The 24,109-nt window shown below is 41.5% G+C and overlaps 1 protein-coding gene across 6 annotated transcripts in view; it reads left to right on the top strand.

The window, feature by feature from the left end:
- Nbr (exonuclease mut-7 homolog) overlaps positions 1-24,109 on the top strand; it is a 311,108-nt gene that overhangs the window by 110,131 nt on the left and 176,868 nt on the right. For all 6 annotated transcript variants that reach the window (XM_067145734.2, XM_067145731.2, XM_068227278.1 and 3 more), the window contains one exon: positions 6,605-6,794. In XM_067145734.2, the coding sequence (XP_067001835.2) occupies positions 6,605-6,794 (190 nt within the window). The remainder of the gene's footprint in view (positions 1-6,604; positions 6,795-24,109) is intronic.

Genomic DNA, 24,109 nt, shown 5'->3' with positions numbered 1-24,109 from the left:
ACAACCGTGATTTTTTGTGTTGTTAATTTTTGTGAAAAAAGTAAAAATGAAATCTGTTCTGGAATTATTTGCCAGTTCATGTGAAATATCTTGCACAATTTTTTTTATTTTTCATGTATTGTGAGGCATTTTATTTTTAAAAAATAATTCAGCACCGAGGGTTCGGATAGTCGCTCACAATATTAGCAGCGAAAAGGTTAAAATTGCCTCCATATTCCGATATCTTTGGGGGTAAAAAGTGAAAAATTTGAACATTTTGGAATTTTTCCGTCGGTTAGGGACCAAAACTATAATTTCACCAAATTTTAATTTTCTACCTCGTCTGGCAGGTTGTGCCCCATCTTGATATGGGGGGACGGGGGATAAAAATACGAAATTCCCGAAAATTTTTAAGCCCACGAAACTTATAGGTTGTCGTTTTGGATAAATTATACGACTGCGTTCTTATGCTGAGCCCAAAATTTGAGCCCCCCCAGCATGCCCCCTTGAGGGAATTTTGAGAATTTTCGATTTTTCTAGGGATCCTGGGGTCATCAGCTTCTCCTGTACCAAGTTTCATATTTCTGAGATTTCTCCAAGTTACTCATTAATTCACGTCCTTTTTCATTTTTAAATATTTAAATATACATCGCTCCAGACCGACTTGCTTTTATATATTGTAGATTACATACTGTATAAAGTAGATGATTACAAATTACAATTTCATCAAATAATTCTCAGTCTGCACAATATTAACTCTCTTCCGAGCAGAATTTCTTAAGCGACATATGCCGGTTCTCACAAAATTGCACGTGGTATCGATCGCATAGCTTGCCACACAATGAACAACTACAGTCTACACATGGTTCATGGAATCGATCCGTGCAACAGACTTTGAAGTGAAAGCCGTGGATCGCAAACCTTGTCACGAGTGCCTCAGCTCGTAGTTCGCTTCCTTCCAGTCATTTGTCATCATCGCGTCTGTGCTGTAGAAGTCAATCCAGATGTCTTTCTTTTTCCTCTGGTGTTCGGAGACTATTTCTTCGTAAGCTGGCGTGGATGGCAGTCCAAGCTGTAGGCGGAGATCTTCCAAAAGCATCGTTTCGCTGCATAACTCGTAGATCAATCTGGATGGGGAAAATTTGGAGACGCCGAGGACTCGCTTCATATACGTGGTCTTAACATTTTCGATGTCCTTCAAGTTCGTTTTTGTAAGGCATTCCCAGATTAACTGTAACCCATACGTAGCTACGGGTATGATCTTAAATTTAAATAGTTCCATCGCTGTTCGGAGTGAAATCTTCCTGATATGTCTGATATCATTTATTGCAATCAGAGATGCGGCCACTCTATCTTTATCATGTGCAGAAAATGTTCTCCCTTGTGCCTGAAGAGTTATTCCCAGATATTTGAATCTGTTTACGTTGCTTCTCCCTGTTTGGCCGAGATATGTGAACCCACACTGTGTACACGTTAACCTATAAACACCAGATCTTGAGTTAACGTTGTTATTATTATTGACCTTAGTGTGGCTGAGGAATATGTTCTGGTTATTATTTACTGTCCTGAAGGCTTTTACACAAGGTATGTGGAACATTACAATGCTTCCAAACATAACAAGTATTCAGCCATGAGCCAGCATATGAGTGAAACCAGACATAAATTCACCTCAATAGAGAAAGATTTGACGATTGTAGAAGCCTAGGTAAAGGGAAATTATTGAGTGAGACGGAAAACTTGTACATTTATTTGGAGGAGACTTATAATAAAAATAATAATCTTAACGACATCATTGACAACAAAAATCTGTTATATGAGGCAGCTCCAAGGTTAATCCAGGCTGTAAATCAGAATAAAGTCCCCAGTATGTTTCAGTCACACCACGCATGCGCTCCAATTACCACGCCTAATGCTAGGCTCACCCAATCCAATTCGAGTAATGCCTTTCTAGCAACAACACAGGCGCACAAGTTAAAACGCACTCCCCTTTCCCCTCTACGCTCCACCCCTCCGTTACCGCATCAATACTTCACTAGGAGTAACAAGGTTAGTCGTTCAGACACAACCGGAACTAGGGATCCAGCTAACATCTGACTGGACAAGTAAGTTCATCCACACTTTTCGGGTATAACACTTTCATCTTTACAATTATTATGTGGGCTCTACATTCATCATTCTAAATTCCTTTTGTTCTCTTATTCAGTTACAGACAATATTCATAAATCCTCCCAAAGGTAGAACAATGTACTAACGGGAACATTAATCCAACAAGAATGGCACAAAATTCCAAGAAACATTTTATCAGATGAGCACCTGACTAATGAATGATATTGACAATATGTTCCAACATACACGTTTTTAACCTCTAAAATATTACCATCCAACCATGCTTCTTTCTAATGGGATATCCAAGCCCAACAAGATCAACATTATACCACGGTTCCGGTTTTGTAGCTGTGTACTTACGACATAGGTGACCATAACCATCTTTGGATGGTCACAGTTGTATAAACTATCAACCTAATGATTCATCCATACAGTTGGTTACGCTTTGGACAATTTCTAGTCATTTATGATAATTTTAATTGCTCCCCTGTCACAAATTCTGGGTTTTAATTGATGTACACATTATAAATCTATGTAAATATCACCTAAAGCACAACTTTTTGTAAAAAAAAAAATTAAGCATAAGACCACAGTATTTAGTTTTAAGTTCTAATGTTTAACTGGTTTAAAGACTTGACCTTAAGATTATTATTAGGCTGAAGATGCCAAAACTAGGGCAAAACATGTTCCTAATTAGTATACGTAATTCATGTAGGATTTATTCACTACAGAATATAATTGTATTGAATAGGTGGACACAGTAAATTTTATTCTTGAAAGAATTTTACTTAATTAACCGCAAAGTGAATTATCCGCACGTGAATTATCGGGAGTGCACTCTACTTCCTAAATTGCTTGGATGATTGATTTCCTTTAGATCCATACCTACTGCATAAAGATTTTAAGATTTTTTTAAAAATCACTGTATGATACATGTAATTCTGTTCTATTCCATAAGATTTTTTTAATCACTGTGTTTGATACATCATTGTATTCCATTCCATATATCATATTCTTGCTTTAGTACATACATACATACATACATACATACATACATACATACATACATACATACATACATACATACATACATACATACATTATCATTATAGACTGTTACGACTTTCAGCGTTCAGTCTGCAAGCTTCTGTGAATTTACTAAACGTCGCCACAATCCTCAATTTGCAACTAGTGTTGTGGCCTCATTTAGTCCTATACCTCTTATCTTTAAATCGTTAGAAACCGAGTCTAACCATCGTCGTCTTGGTCTCCCTCTACTTCTCTTACCCTCCATAGGAGAGTCCATTATTCTCCTAGGTAACCTATCCTTCTCCATTCGCCTCACATGACCCCACCACCGAAGCCGGTTTATGCGTACAGCGAGTTCATTCCTAAATTAGCCTTTATCTCCTCATTCCAAGTACCCTCCTGCCATTGTTCCCATCTGTTTGTACCAGCAATCATTCTTGCTACTTTCATGTCTGTTACTTCTAACTTATGAATAAGATATCCTGAGTCCACCCAGCTTTCGCTTCCGTAAAGCAAAGTTAGTCTGGAAACAGACCGATGTAAAGATAGTTTCGTCTGGGAGCTGACTTCCTTCTTACAGAATACTGATGATCGCAACTGCGAGCTCACTGCATTAGCTTTACTACACCTTGATTCAATCTCACTTACAATATTACCATCCTGGGAAAACACACAACCTAAATACTTGAAATTATCTACCTGTTCTAGCTTTGTATCACCAATCTGACATTCAGTTCTGTTGAATTTCTTACCTACTGACATCAATTTAGTCTTCGAGAGGCTAATTTTCATACCATACTCATTGCACCTATTTTCCAGTTCCAAGATATTAGACTGCAGGTTTTCGGCACAGAGTGCCATTAAGACCAAGTCGTCAGCATAGGCCAAACTGCTTACTATATTTTCCGCCTAACTGAATCGCTCCCTGCTATTTTATACCTTTCAGCAGATGATCCATGTAAACTACGAACAGCAAGGGTAAAAGATTACAGCCTTGTCTAACCCCTGTAAGTACCCTGAACCAAGAACTCATTCTACCATCAATTCTCACGGAACCCCAATTGTCAATATAAATGCCTTTGATTGATTTTAATAATCTACCTTTAATTCCATAGTCCCCCAGTATAGTGAACATCTTTTCCCTCGGTACCCTGTCATATGCTTTCTCTAGATCTACGAAACATAAACACAACTGCTTATTCCTCTTGTAGCATTTTTCAGTTACCTGTCGCATACTGAAAATCTGATCCTGACAGCCTCTCTGTGGTCTGAAACCACACTGGTTTTCATCCAACTACCTCTCAACGACTGATCGCACCCTCCCTTCCAGGATGCCAGTGAATACTTTGCCTGGTAAGCTAATCAATGAGATACCTCGATAGTTGTTGCAATTGTTCCTGTTCCCTTGCTTATAGATAGGTGCAATTACTGCTTTTGTCCAATCTGAAGATACCTTACCAACACTCCACGCTAATTTTACTACTCTATGAAGCCATTTCATCCCTGCCTTCCCACTATACTTCACCATTTCAGGTCTAATTTCATCTATTCCTGCTGCCTTATGACAATGGAGTTTATTTACCATCCTTTCCACTTCCTCAAGCATAATTTCACCCTTCCTCAAGCATAATTTCACCAATATCACTTTCCTCCTCCCCATGAGCTTGGCTGTTTGAAATACCACCTGGATAATTTCCTTTTACATTGAGAAGATGTTCAAAATATTCCCTCCACCTCTCCAGTGATTCCCTGGGATCTATTATGAGTTCACCTGAATTACTAAAAACACCGTTCATTTCCTTTTTCCCTCCCTTCCTAAGATTCTTTATTACTGTCCAGAAAGGTTTCCCTGCTGCTTGACCTAGCCTTTCCAGGTTATGACCAAAATCTTCCCGTGACTTCTTTTTGGATTCAACAACTATTTGTTTCGCTCTGTTTCTTTCATCTACATACAAATCCCTGTCTGTCTCGGTCCTTGTTTGGAGCCATTTCTGATAAGCCTTCTTTTTACGTTTACAAGCTGTTCTCACTTCATCATTCCACCAAGATGTTCGCCTTTTCCCATCTTTACACACAGTTGTTCCTAGGCATTCCCTTGCTGTTTCTACTACAGCATCCCTGTATGCCACCCATTCACTTTCTATATCCTGAACTTGCTTACTGTCTACTGTTTGGAACTTCTCACTAATCATATCCATGTACTGCTGTCGTGGAGATTTTCTACCCTTATTCGTTTGCAGACAGATTTCACTTTCTCTACCCTAGGCCTAGAGATACTTAGTTCACTACAGATCAGATAGTGGTCTGTATCATCGAAAAATCCGCCAAAAACTTACATTCCTAACAGATTTCCTGAATTCGAAGTCTATTAAGATATAGTCTATTATGGATCTGGTATCCCTAGCCTCCCATGTGTAGCGGTGAATAGCCTTATGCTTGAAGAATATATTCGTTACAGCTAAACCCATACTAGCACAGAAGTCCAGCAAACGCTTCCCATTCCCATTAGCTTCCATACCTTCCCCACATTTACCAATCACCCTTTTGTATCCTTGAGTTCTATTCCCAACTCTTGCATTGAAATCACCCATTAGCACTATTCTATACTTGCTGTTGACCCTGACCACGATGTCACTCAATGCTTCATAAAACTTTTCAACTTCATCCTCATCTTCACCCTCACATGGTGAATACACGGAGACAATTCTAGTCCTAATTCCTCCAGCTGACAAATCTACCCACATCATTCACTCATTTACATGCCTAACAGAAACTATGTTGGGTGCAATGGTACTCCTGATAAAGAGCCCTACCCCAGACTCTGCCCTACCCTTTCTAATGCCCGTCAAGTACACTTTATAATCTCCTATCTCTTCCTCGTTATCTCCCCTTACCCAAATATCACTTACTCCTAGCACATCCAGATGCATCCTCTTTGCTGACTCAGCCAGTTCTACCTTCTTTCTTCCATAAGCCCCATTAATATTGATAGCTCCCCATCAAATTCCATTTCGTTCGCCAAGTTGTTTACAAGGAGTCCCTCGCCTATCAAATGGGAGTGGGACTCCATTACTCCCATAGGTCCGAGGCTTGCTTAAAATGTTCTGAGCTCGGTAAATTCATGAAGCAGGATGCTACCCTACTTGCTCAAAATCCATGTGAGGATTTCTCCTCTAACGGGTTATGGACCACCGGTGAATTGTATAGTCCTAGCCGCCTGAGCACAAGGAGGGCCATGACTCAGAATATGTCCGAGATGCCCACTCCCTTCCATAGCAACTGGTATCCTGACTCTCAGGACCACTTACTAGGCCACTCAACCGTTGCCCATAGTTCACGAACTAGTACGTGACTACAGTAACCCACAAACATGAACCATTTGCTTTAGTAAATTTGTCTAATTTTCTGCTTCCTGTTTGACGTAGGTTGCTTTTAATAGTACTTTGTCGTAATCTTTCTGAGTAATTAGATTGATTACTTTTTTTACCAGGTGAAGAAAGTTGGCGAGAGATGGCACGTGAAGCAGTTGGAAATAATCCTCGGTTACAGCATGATCTAGTTTCAGTTGTTGGAAATTATGACCCTAGAGAAGCATATTACTTTGTAAATGAATTTAATATTCCTCGGAGCAGATGGCCATATTCCATAGAAAATTATTTCAAGTTCACTGTTGAAGCAAGGTAAGGTGGTTCTGTATTTTTTTATTTCTACTTGTAACTGATCTATAAATTGTACTAAAGCCATAACTTATTTATTGCACTTGGGATAACAGCTGAAGTCTTGACCTACAGCCAGAATTGTTCTAGGAGCTGCAAAACGTATTATATGAGTAGGGAGGCAGTGCCAAATACATATGCAGATGTGCTAAGTCTCCTGATTTTTCATCGTTCTTCCCGATCTCCCGATTGCCGGGACCAATCTTCCGATTTTCAGAGCTGCAAGATCTAGTGTGCTGTAAGAGCATCAAATATCTATATATAAGGGGAACTGTGCTTTGTTAGCAGCTTCCTGGCAGTATTTATGACACTGTGGCATATATTTACTGTATGCGAGTGTTGTCTAGTGAATTTGTGATCATTTTACATTTATTTTTTAATGTAAGTCTATTGTGTTTTTTATGCCATAGGCGATAGTCATCTTGTTTTGCCCTCAATCCGTAGATAACATTACTAAGAGAGCCACTCGATATATTTATTTACTATATTTGCATTTGCCCTAAGTGTCAGCTGTTTTGTTCTATCTGCCATCAATGCCATGGAAACTATGACAAAGACAGAAACTATGCATGCTCTTATTGACGTATTTTGGACCATCTTTAAAACGGGCAAATCAGCAGCGTCTGTACTCCAGTGGAACGACTGCGAATGACATCTGTTCTCCATATTAGGGGCGGCCTAAATATCACTTGGCAGTAGGTATAAAATGCCCTCAATGACAGGCTAAGCAACCAGCCGGTTGAGGTAGTTTTCGTCGCATCTGTGGCTACATCTTCTCGAAATTCGGAACATGCTAGGGCTTCCCCCAAAGCAACGTGCGCCACTTGCGCTTGAGTGACGTGAGAAATGTGCAAGGGTTACCTTCCCATGGATGGGGTAGGTTAAAGAAGTTAGTCCAACAAGGGCAATTAAAAGTAAGATTTGCTACACTAAATATTGGAACTTTGACTGGCCGACGTTGTGAGCTAGCAGAAATGTTGGAGAACAGACATGTTGATATTGCCTGCATACAGGAGACCAAGTGGAGAGGTTCCAAGGTGAAAGAAATTGGAGATGACTACAAACTCATCTATCATGACACCAGCACAACATCGAATGGTGTGGCAATAGTGGTTGGCTTACGCTACCGCAACAACATCACAAGTGTCGTCAGAATGTCGGATAGGCTCATGTCTGTCAAGATTGATTTAGTATCAATAACTGCCCATATCATATCTTGCTATGCACCTCAAACTGGATGCACAGAAGATGAGAAGGATGAGTTCTGGAAGAGTCTTGATGTCCATCTTGGAACAATTCCTCCAGATGAGTTCATTTTCCTTGGAGGGGAATTAAATGGACATGTCGGATCTCAACGAGATGGATACGGGCGATGTCGTGGAGGAGATGGTCTTGGCATGCGAAACAATGAGGGATATCGTATACTTGATTGTGCAGAGGCTCATGACCTAGTTGTGACCAACACATTTTTCAAGAAAAGGATAACACATCTAGCTACATATACCAGTTGTTGGAGATTCATAGAAAAGGACTCGTACACACTCTAACGGCGTTATGTGATTTGGATATGCAATCTCCCTGTACATAGTTTAGTATTTCAAGTATGAGCTCCTGCTATCTAGCGGAGCTACTGGGAACTGCCATATCGCTTGTATTTATGCTTTTGTTTTGTACTGGTTTGTAGTAAGTAAGAATAAAGATGGCAGCCATGACGAAGTAAAGTGATTCAGTGTTTTATTTATAAGTGATATCCCCAACATTTATGGTGCCGAAATAACCCATCTGTTCAAGTTACGATACGTTTCATCACGAACTTTCAAGATTTGGAGAACTTTCACGCCAAGTAACCACGGTTCTCCTGTAAGGGGAATATTTCATCACGCCACTCGACCCAGGATCACGATGAGTAGAACAGTTATTTCTTCTGAGATACAATGTACTGAATCACTAACGTAGCATGCTATATGGGGATTATACGGCATTATTGCATTGGTGTAGATATTATTTCTGCATGCTTCAAGAATATCGTTCTTCTAAAACAACCTCACGCCGGTCTGTGTGACAAGTGCTGCCATCTACTGGAAACAAGGCGGACTATTACCGGCCCAACTACCTACTGTCACGGGAACAAAGCCCTGCCTGCAGCACGTTCATCTGCACCCCCTCCTCAGCCGTCATAAATTGCCCGTCTGTCACACCCTCAGCGATGTCTATACAAGACCTGTCCCTTCTGAAAAGAAAGCGAACTACTCTGCGAGCTAATTTAACGCGCTTTGTCAATCTTTTAAAAGACAAAACAAGTACACCAGACTATGACGAAATAGAATATCTTCGTGATAGACTTCAGAACACTTTGCAATTATTAGTTTCCTCAGATGATGTTATACACGACCAGTTACCCGACACAGATTATGAAACAGATGTACAGGCATGTGAAAACTATGTCGACAGTGCAACAAGAGCTATACAGCATGCCAACAAAGTTCTTACACGGAAACCGGCAGAGACAAATGCGTCAGCATCCATTCCCAGTTCTAGCTATTACGTTCCACCCCCAGTTGTTCCAGAATTTAAACTCCCGACAATACACATTGAGCCATTCTCAGGTGACATAGAGTCCTGGTCTCGTTTCTGGGAACAGTTCGAGACAGCAGTTGACAACAACACCACGATTCCAGACATTAGCAAGCACGTGTTATTACGAGGATATCTACGAGGGGAACCCAAGCAACTCGTCGATGGTATAGCACTTAGTTCAGAAACGTACGCCCAGGTCAAGACTCTACTTACTGAACGTTATGGCGACAAGGATAAAATAATTCAGGCTCATCTGAACTACCTGGAGAATTTACCACCCACATTATCAGAGAATCCTGATGATCTCAACGTGACATACCTGGAGTGCCACCGTAGAGTTCAAGCCCTCAAGGCGCTCGGCGAAGACATTAATGTTTACGGACGCGTGATTGCCCCGAAGATTTTACGAGCTTTCCCAGCGGCAATCTGCACACGTTGGCTAATTCACGCAAAGCGCAACAAAATCTCCGAAGGTCATATGATGTCTCTGATAGAATTTCTTCGTGAGGAGGTAGAAGCGGCCCTTAGCACTCAGAAACTCAGGGGAGAGACCAGCATCGCACTTCCATCACTTTACCAACCTACAGCAGCTGCTCTCCAAGTCAGTACTAAGCCACAAAAGTTAAGAAGGGAGCAGAACAAGCCCACAATAACACCATTCTGTGCCTTCTGCGAAAGCAGAGGTCACTGGGCACAGGGATGCACACAAGTAGTCCTACCCCAAGCTAGGGTGGAGAAGCTGAAACTCTCCAAAAGATGCTTTCTCTGCCTCAATCGAGGTCACAACGTCCAGAACTGCAACAAGAAGGGCAGAGTGTCATGCTCTAAATGCAAACAACTTCACCACGTGTCCATCTGCAACCAGAGCCAATCCCAGTCAACTTCTGTCGGAAAGATTGAAACAGGGCCACCCAGTTTTTCATTTCTGCAGACAGCCCGTGTTCAGATACAAGGACCAACAGGGACACACAAAATCACACGATGCCTCCTAGACGCTGGAAGTCAATCAAGTTTTATTGCCACGTCATTATTGGACACTCTACAGCTACCAGTAATCTGTACTCGAGACCTAGCAGTCACAGCCTTCGAAACAACTAGCAATAGCTTTCAGCCACGTCGACTCACCCAATTTGAAATTATCGGATTGTCGACAAAAACCGCCGTCACTATCACAGCTTTCGAAAGTGCCAACACTTATTCATCTCACCCAGCAGTCACTCTTAACCACAGCAATCTGCCACTCGCTGATCCAAAAACCAACGACGCAGATGACTTGCCGATTGAAATCCTTATTGGTGCAGACAATTATTGGAAATTCGTGAAACTAGATCCACCACAGCCCATCACACCCTCCTTAGTCCTACTTCCAACAATCTTCGGTTGGGTCCTCACAGGCAACCGTTCTGGTACCACTGTCAATCATGTCATGACGAACCACGTCTCAGTCAACAATGACGAGATATCTGACGACTCCATGCGACGTTTTTGGGACCTCGAGACAATCGGCATTCGAGAGACGAAACACAGACAACTAGACGACACGGATGCTGCTATTCTTCCAGAGTTCCACGACAATTACTGCATCCACGACGGACGAAGAGTCGTATCCCTTCCTCGCAAACGGGATATAGTCTTATCCGATAATTTGGCAACAACCGAGGCAAGGTTTCGAACACTACAGAGACGGCTACATCAAGACGCAACTTTCAAGAACATGTATCAGACGCAAATGTTGGACTGCGTGCTTCGAGAGCAAGTGGAGCTAGCCCCCGATACCGCAATCCCTGGAAATATGTTTTATCTGCCACACCATGCCGTCAAGAAGGAGAAACGAGATGCCACTAAATGGAGGATAGTGTACGACGCTTCCTCTCACGAACCAGGATTCCCATCCCTCAACGATACCCTCCACATGGGTCCAAATCTCCTACCCGAAATTTTTGCCACTCTCTTAAGGTTTCGATTGCATCGAAAGGCCATCGCATGTGACGGTACCCAGGCGTTCCTCCAGCTAGCCCTAGACGAAAAAGATAGAGATCTCACCAGATTTCTTTGGTACCGCATCGACACCACTACAGACGGAACCTACACGACGACAGAGGACGTCGTAACGTACCGATTCACCCGCCTACCCTTTGGCCTCACCTGTAGCCCGTTCCTCCTCTCAGCCACTCTCCGTGAACTAGCTACCCTACACTACAACACTTATCCCACGGCAGCGCCTCTCCTAGATGCTTGCACATTTATGGATGACTTCACTGCCAGCGTAGAAGACGACAATACGGCCGTTACTCTTTATTATGAACTGACAGCCCTCCTGCGCCACATTTGACTCCCACTCTCCAAATGGGTCACGAATTCCTTGCCATTAATGAACATTTGGAAAGCAGAAACTCGAGAAGTCGTACTGCAGACACGAGTATTAGGTATCGACTGGAATGCGGAATCAGACCAACTCTTTACAACCCCAGGTGACGTCACTGCAAAACTATCCACACAGCCAGCAACTAAACGACAGTTACTGAAAGCCACCGCACGCTTCTACGACCCACTTGGACTATTTTCACCCGTGTCAATCACTGCCAAAATCCTTTTCCAAGATACTTGGTGCCAAGGACTGGCATGGGAAGAAATTTTACCGCCTAATCTCGCCCATCGATGGAACGATTGGCTCTCACACCTACAGTACCTCTCTCCAATCCGGATACCACGATGGATTGCCATTTCAAATTCCGGTACAGACATATCACTGCACGTGTTTTGCGACGCCTCCGAAAGAGCATACGGCGCCGCATTGTACGTCCGGTCACTTGTCAATGACGCTTACACTGTTCGCTTAGTTTGCAGCAAGGCCAGACTGTCCCCTGTGAAGAAAGTGACTCTTCCCAGGCTCGAATTGTTAGCAGCCTTGGTCGGTTCCCGACTTCTACATTATTTTTACGAAGCCACTGGAGTAACGTCCATCCCTGCCACGTTATGGAGCGATTCTACAGTCACACTGGGGTGGATAAGAAGTAATCCCAACCGTTGGAAGACATTTGTCTGTAACCGAGTGACTGAAATTTTGACTCATACCACGTCCAGTCAGTGGAGACACTGTCCCGGAATCAATAACCCAGCTGACCACCTTTCTAGAGGACTTCAAGCACACCAACTGGAGTCCTTGGACTCATGGTGGCACGGACCTTCGTGGTTGAATGGACCTTCCTATATGGCCCAGCAAGGTATCACATGGAAGTTCATTGCCCCACGTGCCGCTTGGTGAGGAGGATGGTGGGAAAGACTAATTGGCCTCACCAAGCGATGTCTACGGAAAATACTTGGACGTTCCACTATTGATGATGAAGGGCTACGGACTGTTTTGACCAGCATAGAAGCCGTATTAAACACAAGACCCTTGACGCAACATGATGACAATGGTGGTGTATTGACTCTAGCCCACTTCCTCGTTGGCGATCGACTCACCACGATACCTACTGGACCAGAACCACCCAGGCGAGACCTTGTTAGAACCTTCAGACTACTCCAGCGAATGACTGACGACTTCTGGAAGCGTTGGAGTAAAGAGTATTTGCTACTATTACGGAATTTTCACGAAGTTCGCCAGCCCAGAGACCACGGGTCAAGAATCAGAGTCGGTGACGTAGTTTTACTACAAGAGGATACACGCCCAAGACACATGTGGAATAAAGCACGGGTCGAAGAATTACGCGAAGGACGTGACGGGAGAACTAGAACGGTTATTCTTCGCACCTCGGACGGAAACAATGTGACACGACCTGTCCAGCTGGTCATCCCACTCGAGATAGACCAGGGTGGGGAGGATGTTGGAGATTCATAGAAAAGGACTCGTACACACTCTAACGGCGTTATGTGATTTGGATATGCAATCTCCCTGTACATAGTTTAGTATTTCAAGTATGAGCTCCTGCTATCTAGCGGAGCTACTGGGAACTGCCATATCGCTTGTATTTATGCTTTTGTTTTGTACTGGTTTGTAGTAAGTAAGAATAAAGATGGCAGCCATGACGAAGTAAAGTGATTCAGTGTTTTATTTATAAGTGATATCCCCAACACCAGTGGAGGTCATGCAACTCAAATCGATTACTGGACGGTTCGACAACAAGATCTAAAGATGGTAATGGATACCAAAGTGATCCCAAATAACAGCATTGTCCCCCAACACCGCTTGCTTGTTCTGATATTCGAAGAACTGTCAAACGTTCTAAGACACCTAAAACTGGACCTGAGCATATCAAGTGGTGGAAAATGAATTTTCACAAGAACGAAATGAAGACAGCATTAACCAACTTCTTAGTGAAGCCTGATCAGTCAGTTGAGGACATGTAGGAAGATGCTGTAAAACAGATACATCAGGCAGCAACAGTAACTGTGGGAAAAACAAAACCCAGGCGAAAGTACATTGATAAACAGACTTGGTGGTGGGATGATGAAGTCCAACAAGCTATCAAGGAGAAAAAGACTTGGTGGAAGACACACCTGGATACTGACCTTCAGAGGTATAAAGTGCTGAAATCAGCAGCGAAAAGAGCAGTGGCTGCTGCAAAAGATCGTTGTTACCAAGATCTGTACGACCAGCTTGACACACCAGCAGGAGAAAATAACGTTTATCGCTTTGCGAAGTCCTGTAAGCGTTCAACCCAGGACATTGGATACGACATGCATATCAAGGAAGCTGACAACAAATTACTATGAGACCAACAAGCTATCCTTCAACGATGATCAGACTATTTTGCAGATATCAGCAATAAAGAATTTGATCATCCACCGATTGCAAGCTCTGATCCCGTCTATGGACCCGTGCCCTTGATTATGGCAGAGGAAGTAATGATTACCATAAAGAACATGAAAAATGGTAAAGCAATTGGCCCAGATGACATACCAGCAGAAATCTGGAAAATTCTTGGCAAGTCTGCTGCAGAATTCCTTGCCGCACTCTTCAACCAGATCATCATCGAGAACAAACTTCCCTGTGCATGGACAACTGGCACGACAGTCCCAATCTGGAAGGGTAAAGGAGACGTGAGCGACTGCTCAACATACTGCCCTATTCGACTCCTCTGCCATACACTGAAGATATTTGAACGAGTGTTGGACAACAGGCTCAGAAACATTGTCACAGTAACATCCAACCAGTGTGGGTTTGTTAAGGGCTGCAGCACAATCGATGCCATCCATGCCACACATCTATTGATGGAAAAACATAGGGAGAGGCAGAAGAGTGTACACATGGGATTTCTGGACCTAGAAAAAGCATTTGACCGAGTCCCGCATGACCTCATCTGGTGAGCTCTTCGTAGTCATGAAGTCCCGGAAGCCTATGTAAGCTGGGTACAACTTATGTATCATAATACAACTAGTGTGGTCCGGAGTCCAGCTGAAATCTCTCTGCCTTTTGATATCACCGTGGGTGTACATTAGGGCTAAGCTCTATTGCCTTTATTATTTATCCTCTGATTGGATACAGAAGCGGCTGACATACAGACATTGCATCCCTGGACCGTTCTTTATGCGGATGATGTGGTACTTGCCCAGCAAACACGCCTTGGACTCCAACGCCAGACACAAACTTGGAACGACAAATTAGCTGAGAGTGGTCTGCGCCTCAACACCCAGAAAACCGAATACCTAGAATGTGGCCCCCAAACTTGTAGGACCATAAGGATCAATAATCAGGACTTGCAGAAAACCATGCATTTTAAATACCTAGGGTCAGTTGTCACTTCGAACTGTGATCCCACTTTTGATACCCGAGCGTGAGTAAATGCAGCTTGGCTCAAGTGGAGACAAGTCACCGGAGTCCTCTGCGGTCCATCCAATCCAATCCAATCCAATCCATTCCAGTCCAATCCAATCCAATCCAGTCCAGTCCAGTCCAATCCAGTCCAATCCAATCCAATCCAGAAGCCTCTATGAATTTACTAATTGCCACCACAATCCTCTATTTGTGAATAGTTCTGTGGCCTCGTTTAGTTCTACAGGATTGGGGCAAAAGTCATGGCAACTATTTTTTTTCTTGTAGATATGTGAACGGATCACAAACGTATATGTGTCGTGTGGAAGTTCTGCAGGCATAATGTGTATGCAGAACAACAGATGGCTCTGTGATAGCTGGTAGTAGCGCAGAGAGGGCTGTGAAATCAGTCACTTGGTGAGTGTCGTGCGAGATGGAAGTAACCCCTGTTGAGCAGTGCGCTTACATCAAAATAGCCGTTCTCCGAGGGAGCAATGTGATGGAATGTCACAGTGAATTAGTGGAAGCCCTTGGGAATAATGCCCTACCATACCATACAGTAACATGGTGGGTAGGAAAGTTTCAGCAAGGACGTGTTTCAACCAGTGATGAGCAACGTTTGGGACCACCTGTCACTGTGTGGACCGACGTGGTATGTGCCTTCATCGAGCAGCTCCTGGATGAAGACAGTTGGTGGACGCTACTGGAGTTAAAGAGGGCAAGTGGCATCGAGAAACGCACCATCCACAGGATATTGCGTAATGAGCTGTAACTGCGCAAAGTCGCATCGTGGTGGGTACCGCATGCACTGATGGAAGTTCAAAGGTGGGTGCGCTATGCAATATGCTCTGACCACCTTGCATGCTGGCAACAGGACTGCGATCAATTCTTGTCACGAATAATAGCCATCGATGAATTTTGGGCCAGGGTATACGAACCAGAACTGACACATCAGTCTGCAAAGTGGCAACATGCTGGATCACCAAGGAGGCAGAAGGTCCGTCAGAATCCTTCCCCAGTCAAATTGATGGTGATCGTTGCGTATGACGTCAGGGGTGTCATTGTTTGCCACTTTATTCCACATGGTAGAACAGTGACCGCACAGTACTACAGGGACTTTGTGGTGTGACAGGTACGATGTGGCATTTAGGAGAAATGTCCAGATCTTGTTGACAGTGCAATAATCCTGCACGACAATGCAAAACCACATAAAGCAGATTGTGTAGGGCAGCTACTGCGACGTTGGGGATAAGAAGAATTGGAGCACCCACTGTACTCTCCAGACATTTCGCCCTGTGACTTTGATATCAATCGAAAGATTAAGGAACCACTACGTGGTAGGCGGTTTGCAACATCAGAGGACATTGCTAATGCTGTGCACCAACAGGTGACCCGATTCTCACATGGTGCGTCAAATGCTGAGGCAGATGGTACTCGGTGCCTCCCACATTGTTGGCAGCGTGTGGTGTCAGTAGCAGGGGACTACTTTGATGGTCTTTGGGCCCAGGTTTGTCATGTCAACTTTATGTGTACTGTGTTGTCATTCTTTTGCACCAGGAAGGCCATATTGCCCTGTATACTACCGTAATAAATTAGTGTGTTACGATATTTCAGTGCTATTCATTGTCCACACATGTAGTTAACACCTTGTCCTTTCATCTGTATAAGTCACATTTTCCAACCGGACTGGTATCTTCAACAAAAAAAAATTAGTTGCCATGACTTTTGCCCCAACTCTCATATATCTCTTATCTTTAAATTGTTAGAAACTGAGTCTAACCATCATCGTCTAGACCTCCCTCTACTCCTCTTACACTCCATAACAGAGTTCATTCTTTTCCTAGGTAACCTGTCCTCCTCCATTCGCCTCACATGACCCCATCACCAAAGCCAGTTAATGCAAACAGCTTCATCCATCAAATTCATTCCTGACTTGGCCTTTATTTCCTCATTCCGAGTACCATCCTGCCATTGTTCCCACCTGTTTGTACCAGCAATCATTCTTGCTACTTTTATGTCTGTTAATTCTTACTACTTTTATGTCTGTTACTTCTAGCTTATGAATAAGATATCCTGAGTCCACCCAGCTTTCACTCCCATAAAGTAAAGTTGGTCTGAAAACGGGCTGATGTAAAGATAGTTTTACCGGGCGAGTTGGCTATGCGGTTAGGAGTGTGCAGCTGTGAGCTTAAATACAGGAGATAGTGGGTTCGAACTCCACTGTCAGCAGCCCCGAAGATGGTTTTCCATGGTTTCCCATTTTCACACCAGGCAACGGCCACTTTCTTCCCACCCCTAGGCCTCCCCTATCCCATCATGGTCATAAGACCTATCTGTGTCAGTGCAATATAAAGCAAATTATTTAAAAAAGAGAGAAAAAAATACTGTTGATTTCAACTGCAAACTCACTGCGATAACTTTTCTGCACCTTGATTCAATCTCACCTACTATCCTGGAAGAATACATCCTAAATACTTGAAATTACCTACCTATTCCAACTTTGTATCCCCTGTCTAACATTCAGTTCTCTTGGATTTCTTACCTACTGACATCAATTTCGTCTTAGAAAGGCTAACTTTTATACCATACTCATTGTACCTATTTTCAAGTTCCATGATATTAGACTGCAGGCTTTTGGCACAATTTGCCATTAAGTCATCAGCATAGGCCAAACTGCTTACTACATTTTCACCTTACTGAATCCCTCCCTGCCTTTTTTTGCAGATGATCCATGTAAACTATGAACAACAAAGGTCAAAGATTACAGCCTTGTCTAACACCTGTAAGTACCCTGAACCAAGAACTCATTCTACCATCAATTCTCACTGCAGCCCAATTATCAGCATAAATGGCTTTGATTGATTGTAATAACCTACTCTTAATCCCATAGTCCCCCAGTATGGCGAACATCTTTTTCCTCGTCACTCTGTCATATGTTTTCTCTAGATCTATGAAACATAAACATAATTCTCTATTCCTTTCGTAGCATTTTACAATTATCTGGCACATACTTAAAATCTAATCCTGACAGCCCCTCTGTGGTCTGAAACCACTCAACCACTCTCAACCACTAATCGCACCCTCACTTACAAGATGCCAGAAAACTCCTTGCCTGGTACACTGATCAGTGAGATACCTCGATAGTTGTTGTAATCCATCTTTTTCCCTTGCTTATAGGTAGGTGCAACTATTGCTTTTTCTCACAGCATTTCCTTGCTGTTTCTACTACAGCATCCCTGCCTTCCCCCTTATACTTCATCATTTCAGGTCTAATTTCATCTGTTCCTGCTGCTTTATGACAATGGAGGTTATTTACATCCTTTCGACTTCCTCAAGTGTGATTTCACCAACATCATTGTCCTCCTCCCCATGGGCTCGACTGTTTGCTATGTCACCAGGAAGATTTCCTTTTACATTGAGAAGATTTTCAAAATATTCCCTCCAACTCTCCAGTGATTCCCTGTAATATATCTACCCAAAATGCTATTCGTTTCCTTTTTTCCCCTCCCTTCCTCAGATTCTTTATTACTATTCAGAACGGTTTCCCTGCTTCTTGACCTAGCCTTTCCAGGTCATTACCAAAATCTTCCCACGACTTCTTCTTGGATACAGTAACCATTTGTTTCTCTCTGTTTCTTTCCTCTACGTACAATTTTCTGTCTGCATCAGTCCTTGTTTGGAACCATTTCTGATAGGCCTTCTTTTTACGTTTACTGTCTGCCCTCACTTTTATCATTCCATCAAGATGTTCGCTTTTTTCGATTACACACAATTGTTCCTAGGCTTTTCCTTGCTGTTTCTACTACAGCATCCCTGTGTGCCATCCATTCTCTTTCTATATTCTGATCGGCCTTACTGTCCATTGTTTGGAACATTTCACTAATCATATCCATGTATTTCTGTCTAATTTCCTCATCCTAGAGATTTTCTACCCTTATTCTTCTGCAGACAGATTCCACTTTCTCTATCCTAGACCTAGAGATACTTTGTTCACTACAGATCAGTTAGTGGTCTGTATCGTCAAAAAATCACTAGAATACCCGCACATTCCTAAGAGATTTCCTGATTATGATATAGTTTATTATGAATCTGGTACCCCTAACCTCCCATGTGTAGCAGTGAATAGCCTTATGCTTGTAGAACATTCATAAATGCTAATCCCATACTAGCAGAGAAGTTCAGCAAACGCTTCCTATTCCTGTTAGCTTCCATATTTACCAACCACCCTTTTGTATCCTTCAGTTCATTCCAATTCTCGCATTGAAATCGCCCATTAACACTTACTGTTGACCCTGACTATGTCACTCAATGCTTCATAAAACTTGAAAACTTCATCCTCATCTGCACCCTCACATGGTGAATACACTGAGACAATTCTCATCCTAATTCCTCCAGCTGCCAAATCTACCCATATCATTCGCTCATTTACGTGCCTCCCAGAAACTATGTTGCGTGCAATATTATTCCTGATAAGCAGCCCTTCCCCGCACTCTGCCCTTCCCTTTTTAACTCCCGTCAAGTACACTTTATAATCTCTGCCTCGTTAACTCCCCTTACCCGAATATCACTTACTCCTAGCTCATCCAGATGCATCCTCTTTGCTGACTCAGCCATTTCTACTTTCTTCCATAAGCCCCAGCTCTCTATCAAATTCCATTTTGTTCGCCAAGTTGTTTCCAAGGAATCTCTCGCCTCTCAAATGCAAGTGGGACTCCATTACTCCCATAGGACTTGCTTAACCCGCCATTGGTCGAGCCTTATTTTTATTATTTCATTATTATTTTTTTCACTAATTTTTATTAAGTTTTTAATACAATACACCTTTCTTTTTCAAGGAAGTATGTAAATGTTAATTTCTTACAATTTCATATTACATTGAGTTTATAACATGCAAGGAAAAGAGAGGGAAACTACCAATGTATTAATATAAACTGAAGTATATACAAACATTTTAGACTTAACAATAAAGCATACTACTGTTTCAACATTATATTTGTCTATGATTAGTAGTGGCAGTTTTGTGTTATTATTTTTACAAATGACCTATTACACAGTGTTTATTAAACAAAGTAATAAATAAAATAAATATTACCACTAATCTAAGCTAACAACTAACAGTTCAAACACATCAGTAGTCTCTCAAAGTCCCATTTCTCTAAGATCCAGCTGTCTCATTCAGAGTTGCTATTTTCTGTGGCTGCCCCATTGTTGCCATTGCACAGATGACAGATTTTTATTGTGTGCTGTCCACAAATGGGTGATATACATTTTATATATCTGACAGTCAAAAATATATATTTTTTTCTCTTTGGGCAAAAACCACATTTTTTCCTTTCACCAGTTCTCACACACTGCGATGGTGCTAGCGTCCCGTTTTCAATTCCAAGATACTTCCTATTTTTAAGTCGAAGATCGTTTTTCAGACTGTTGTATGAGGCTCTTATGGTCATGTGTGCCTTTATGAGATCTAGACCTAAGGTTTTTAAGTATTTTCTTCTTGAGGGCTTTACTCCAGTATTGCAACTTAGAATGATTTGTGAATTTATCCCACCAATGTCAAGAAGAGAAAAAAATATTCTAAGAGGCCACCTAATGAGATTCTTGCAACTGAGTATTCAGACTTAATGCCATCGACAACATCCACTCCGTCTTTGGTAAAGTTATAGAAAGTCACAACAATAGGTTTTTTAGGTCCCCGGAAGCTTCATCAATGTCATCAGAATCTTGCATCGTCGATAAAAGGATGACATTCCGATATTTCTTAGGAGCATAAGATACGACCATTGCGTTCTCACCAAATGCAAAGAGACTACTATAAGGAGGCCTTTGCCTAGTGTTTACAGTTTCTAAAGATAATTCCTCTTGTTTTTCTTTAATGTCGCTACGACCGTCAAATTATTTTGAGTAGCCAACTCGTTTGCAACAGGCACGGAGGAGAACAAATGTCCATTGTCATGGGTTGACCAGAGCCTTGAATCGGTAAAGTCATCCTCTTCACAACAGCACTTGGTTGACATCCACAATACACTTCAATATTGTGTGTATAAAACATTCTGGCATCTACTACAGCAAACATCTTGAAACCGTATTTTGCCGGCTTGTTTGGCATGTATTGCCGAAAAGAACACCTTACTCGAAAAGACTAACATTTTGTCCAGTGTCACATATTCTCCTACGCTATAGTTATTCAAACATCTCTGTACAAATCCATCAAATACATTCCTTATGGGCACCAGTTTGTCAAGTGCTTTCCTCCTTTGTCTTGTGATTTCATCATCAAAGCAAAGGGCTCCAAGCAATAAATAAAATCATCTGTAGCTCATGACAAGACAAAATATTTTAGGTGCAGTTGCACCATTTGTCCACAAATCTAACATGTTTACGTAGGAAGATTTCATCATCCCAGCCAGATATAGCAAACCGAATTCTAAGAATTTCACAATTAAGTATTTATTTATTTTCCACCTAGTCGATACAATGATTGCTTAAGGCAATTTTTAATGGTCAAAAGTGGTACATGTTTCGTATATTATCAACATCTTCAGCCACATAACACTGTTTAGATGAAAAATATATAAAATTGACGAAGTAATGCTTTAGAGGAAGTGTCCTTAAAATTAACATAAGATTGACAAGATTAAAACAAACAAATAACTCAAGAGAAAATATATAAATTATTTCTACAATAGAAAGCAGTCGTCAAGGAAACACTTGTACAATATTCCATAGAGAAATTGTCCTAATAAATAATCTTTTCTTAATAATTCATGAAACAAGATCAATTTATAAATTAAAAATTATAGGTACAATTTATAAGTAATTATCGAAATGAAGAAATCCTGATATCACAGTGCGGCTCTTATTATTAACGTAGATGAAAATATAACTAATTCCTAGTTATCAAATCTTATTAAGCCTGCTTTCCTTTGGAACAGTAACTCCTGTCATTCTTTCACAGTTTTGCGCCGGGTGTAATATTGATGATGCGTTCTTCCTTGCCCTTGCACCTGAGGAGGTGGAGGAGCAGGGGATATAGGTGTGTCAAGAATTTCCTTGCTGTCACTTATAGCTTCAACTGAGGAGGAATAAGTTGTAGGGCTATCTGTAGGTGGAGAAATTCCAATTCTTTTTTCTTGATCCTTCTTGACACACCTATATCCCCCGCTCCTCCACCTCCTCAGGTGCAAGAGCAAGGAAGAACGCATCATCAATATTACACCCGGCGCAAAACTGTGAAAGAATGACAGGAGTTACTGTTCCAAAGGAAAGCAGGCTTAATAAGATTTGACAACTAGGAATTAGTTATATTTTCATCTACGTTAATAATAAGAGCCGCACTGTGATATCAGGATTTCTTCATTTCGATAATTACTTATAAATTGTACCTATAATTTTTAATTTATAAATTGATCTTTTTTCATGAATTATTAAGAAAAGAATATTTATTAGGACAATTTCTCTATGGAATATTGTACAAGTGTTTCCTTGACGACTGCTTTCTATTGTAGAAATAATTTATATATTTTCTCTTGAGTTATTTGTTTGTTTTAATCTTGTCAATCTTATGTTAATTTTAAGGACACTTCCTCTAAAGCATTACTTTGTCAATTTTATATATTTTTCATCTAAACAGTGTTATGTGGCTGAAGATGTTGATAATATACGAAACATGTACCACTTTTGACCATTAAAAATTGCCTTAAGCAATCATTGTATCGACTAGGTGGAAAATAAATAAATACTTAATTGTGAATCTATTGAAGTGCGATACGGACCATGAAGCTGATTTTATGTAATTCTAAGAATTTGACAAGCTAAACACACAATACGAAGATCGAAATTCAAACAAAATCAGTAAAAATGGTCGAGGGTGAGCGTTCCGCTCACTAGCATGTAGTAATGGCACTAAACTCACTGAAGGTGAGGCAGCTGCACGCTGACTAATCCCCCCACTCCTGACATTGCATCAAACAGCTTTCAAAGGCTTTTGGCCTTTTATAGCAAAATTATTTTGAAAGTGAGCGCTGTGCTCATCCCTCGACCAATGGCGGGTTAAAACGTTCTAAGCATGCTCGGCGAAAATTCTGTGAAGCAAGATGCTACCCATACTTACACATAGTCCAAGTGAGGATCTCTCCTCTGACAGGTTAGGGACCACTAGGGGATTATTATTATTTCTTGTGATCTGCCCAGAACTTTTTCATTCGTTCTGATCATAATCCTCTCAATTGTCTGTCATCGCAATAGCCCTTCTTTTTGTAATTTCTGCTAAAAATTTGTGAATCTTAAGAAGGTGTTAGTTTTATTTTTGTTTTCTGCATCTTCTGTCTCTGGTCCAACTGCTGTGAGATCTTGCTGAATTTCGTGGACGTATTGTCCTCCTGTCTTTATTCCGTGATTTCTCATCACTGGTTGTTGTAAAATCTGGTTTCCTGGCAGTAGTGTCGGGGTGACGACAGGATAATATTTATAGTTTGATATACCACAATGAAATAAAATGTACCATAATTGATAAGATAACGTTTGGTGATCAAACGTGCTTAATAAAATATAATAAGAAGTAGGCTCTGATGAGGAAAATCGTGCAGTAAGGAAGGAACTAGGTCCAAAAGAAGATGACCAGAATAACAGTGCAAAATAATATATAAATATATTTTAACAACCATAAGTTAACAACCAGATAAAAATTTGGAAATGTAGGAAAAATCTAAAAAAAAAGATGTGCCACATTTACAAAAGTATACAATATGCATCGAAACCAGAACCCTGAAAAGAAAACGGACGCATGGGAAGGGAAAGGGGACTAGGATGAGAAAGGATCTTCTTCACCGGGTAGTTGAATAGTTTAGCAGTAGCAATAGATCATAAATGAGAACTGAAGAAGCTTTCTTTTTGCAAATAGTCCGTAGCACAGTTCATAAGTAGAAAGAGTCTATGTGAAAGTTTT

This window comes from Anabrus simplex, chromosome 4, assembly GCF_040414725.1.
Source record: "Anabrus simplex isolate iqAnaSimp1 chromosome 4, ASM4041472v1, whole genome shotgun sequence".
Taxonomy (NCBI): Eukaryota; Metazoa; Arthropoda; class Insecta; order Orthoptera; family Tettigoniidae; genus Anabrus; species Anabrus simplex.
This window is presented reverse-complemented; position numbering and strand designations above follow the sequence as displayed.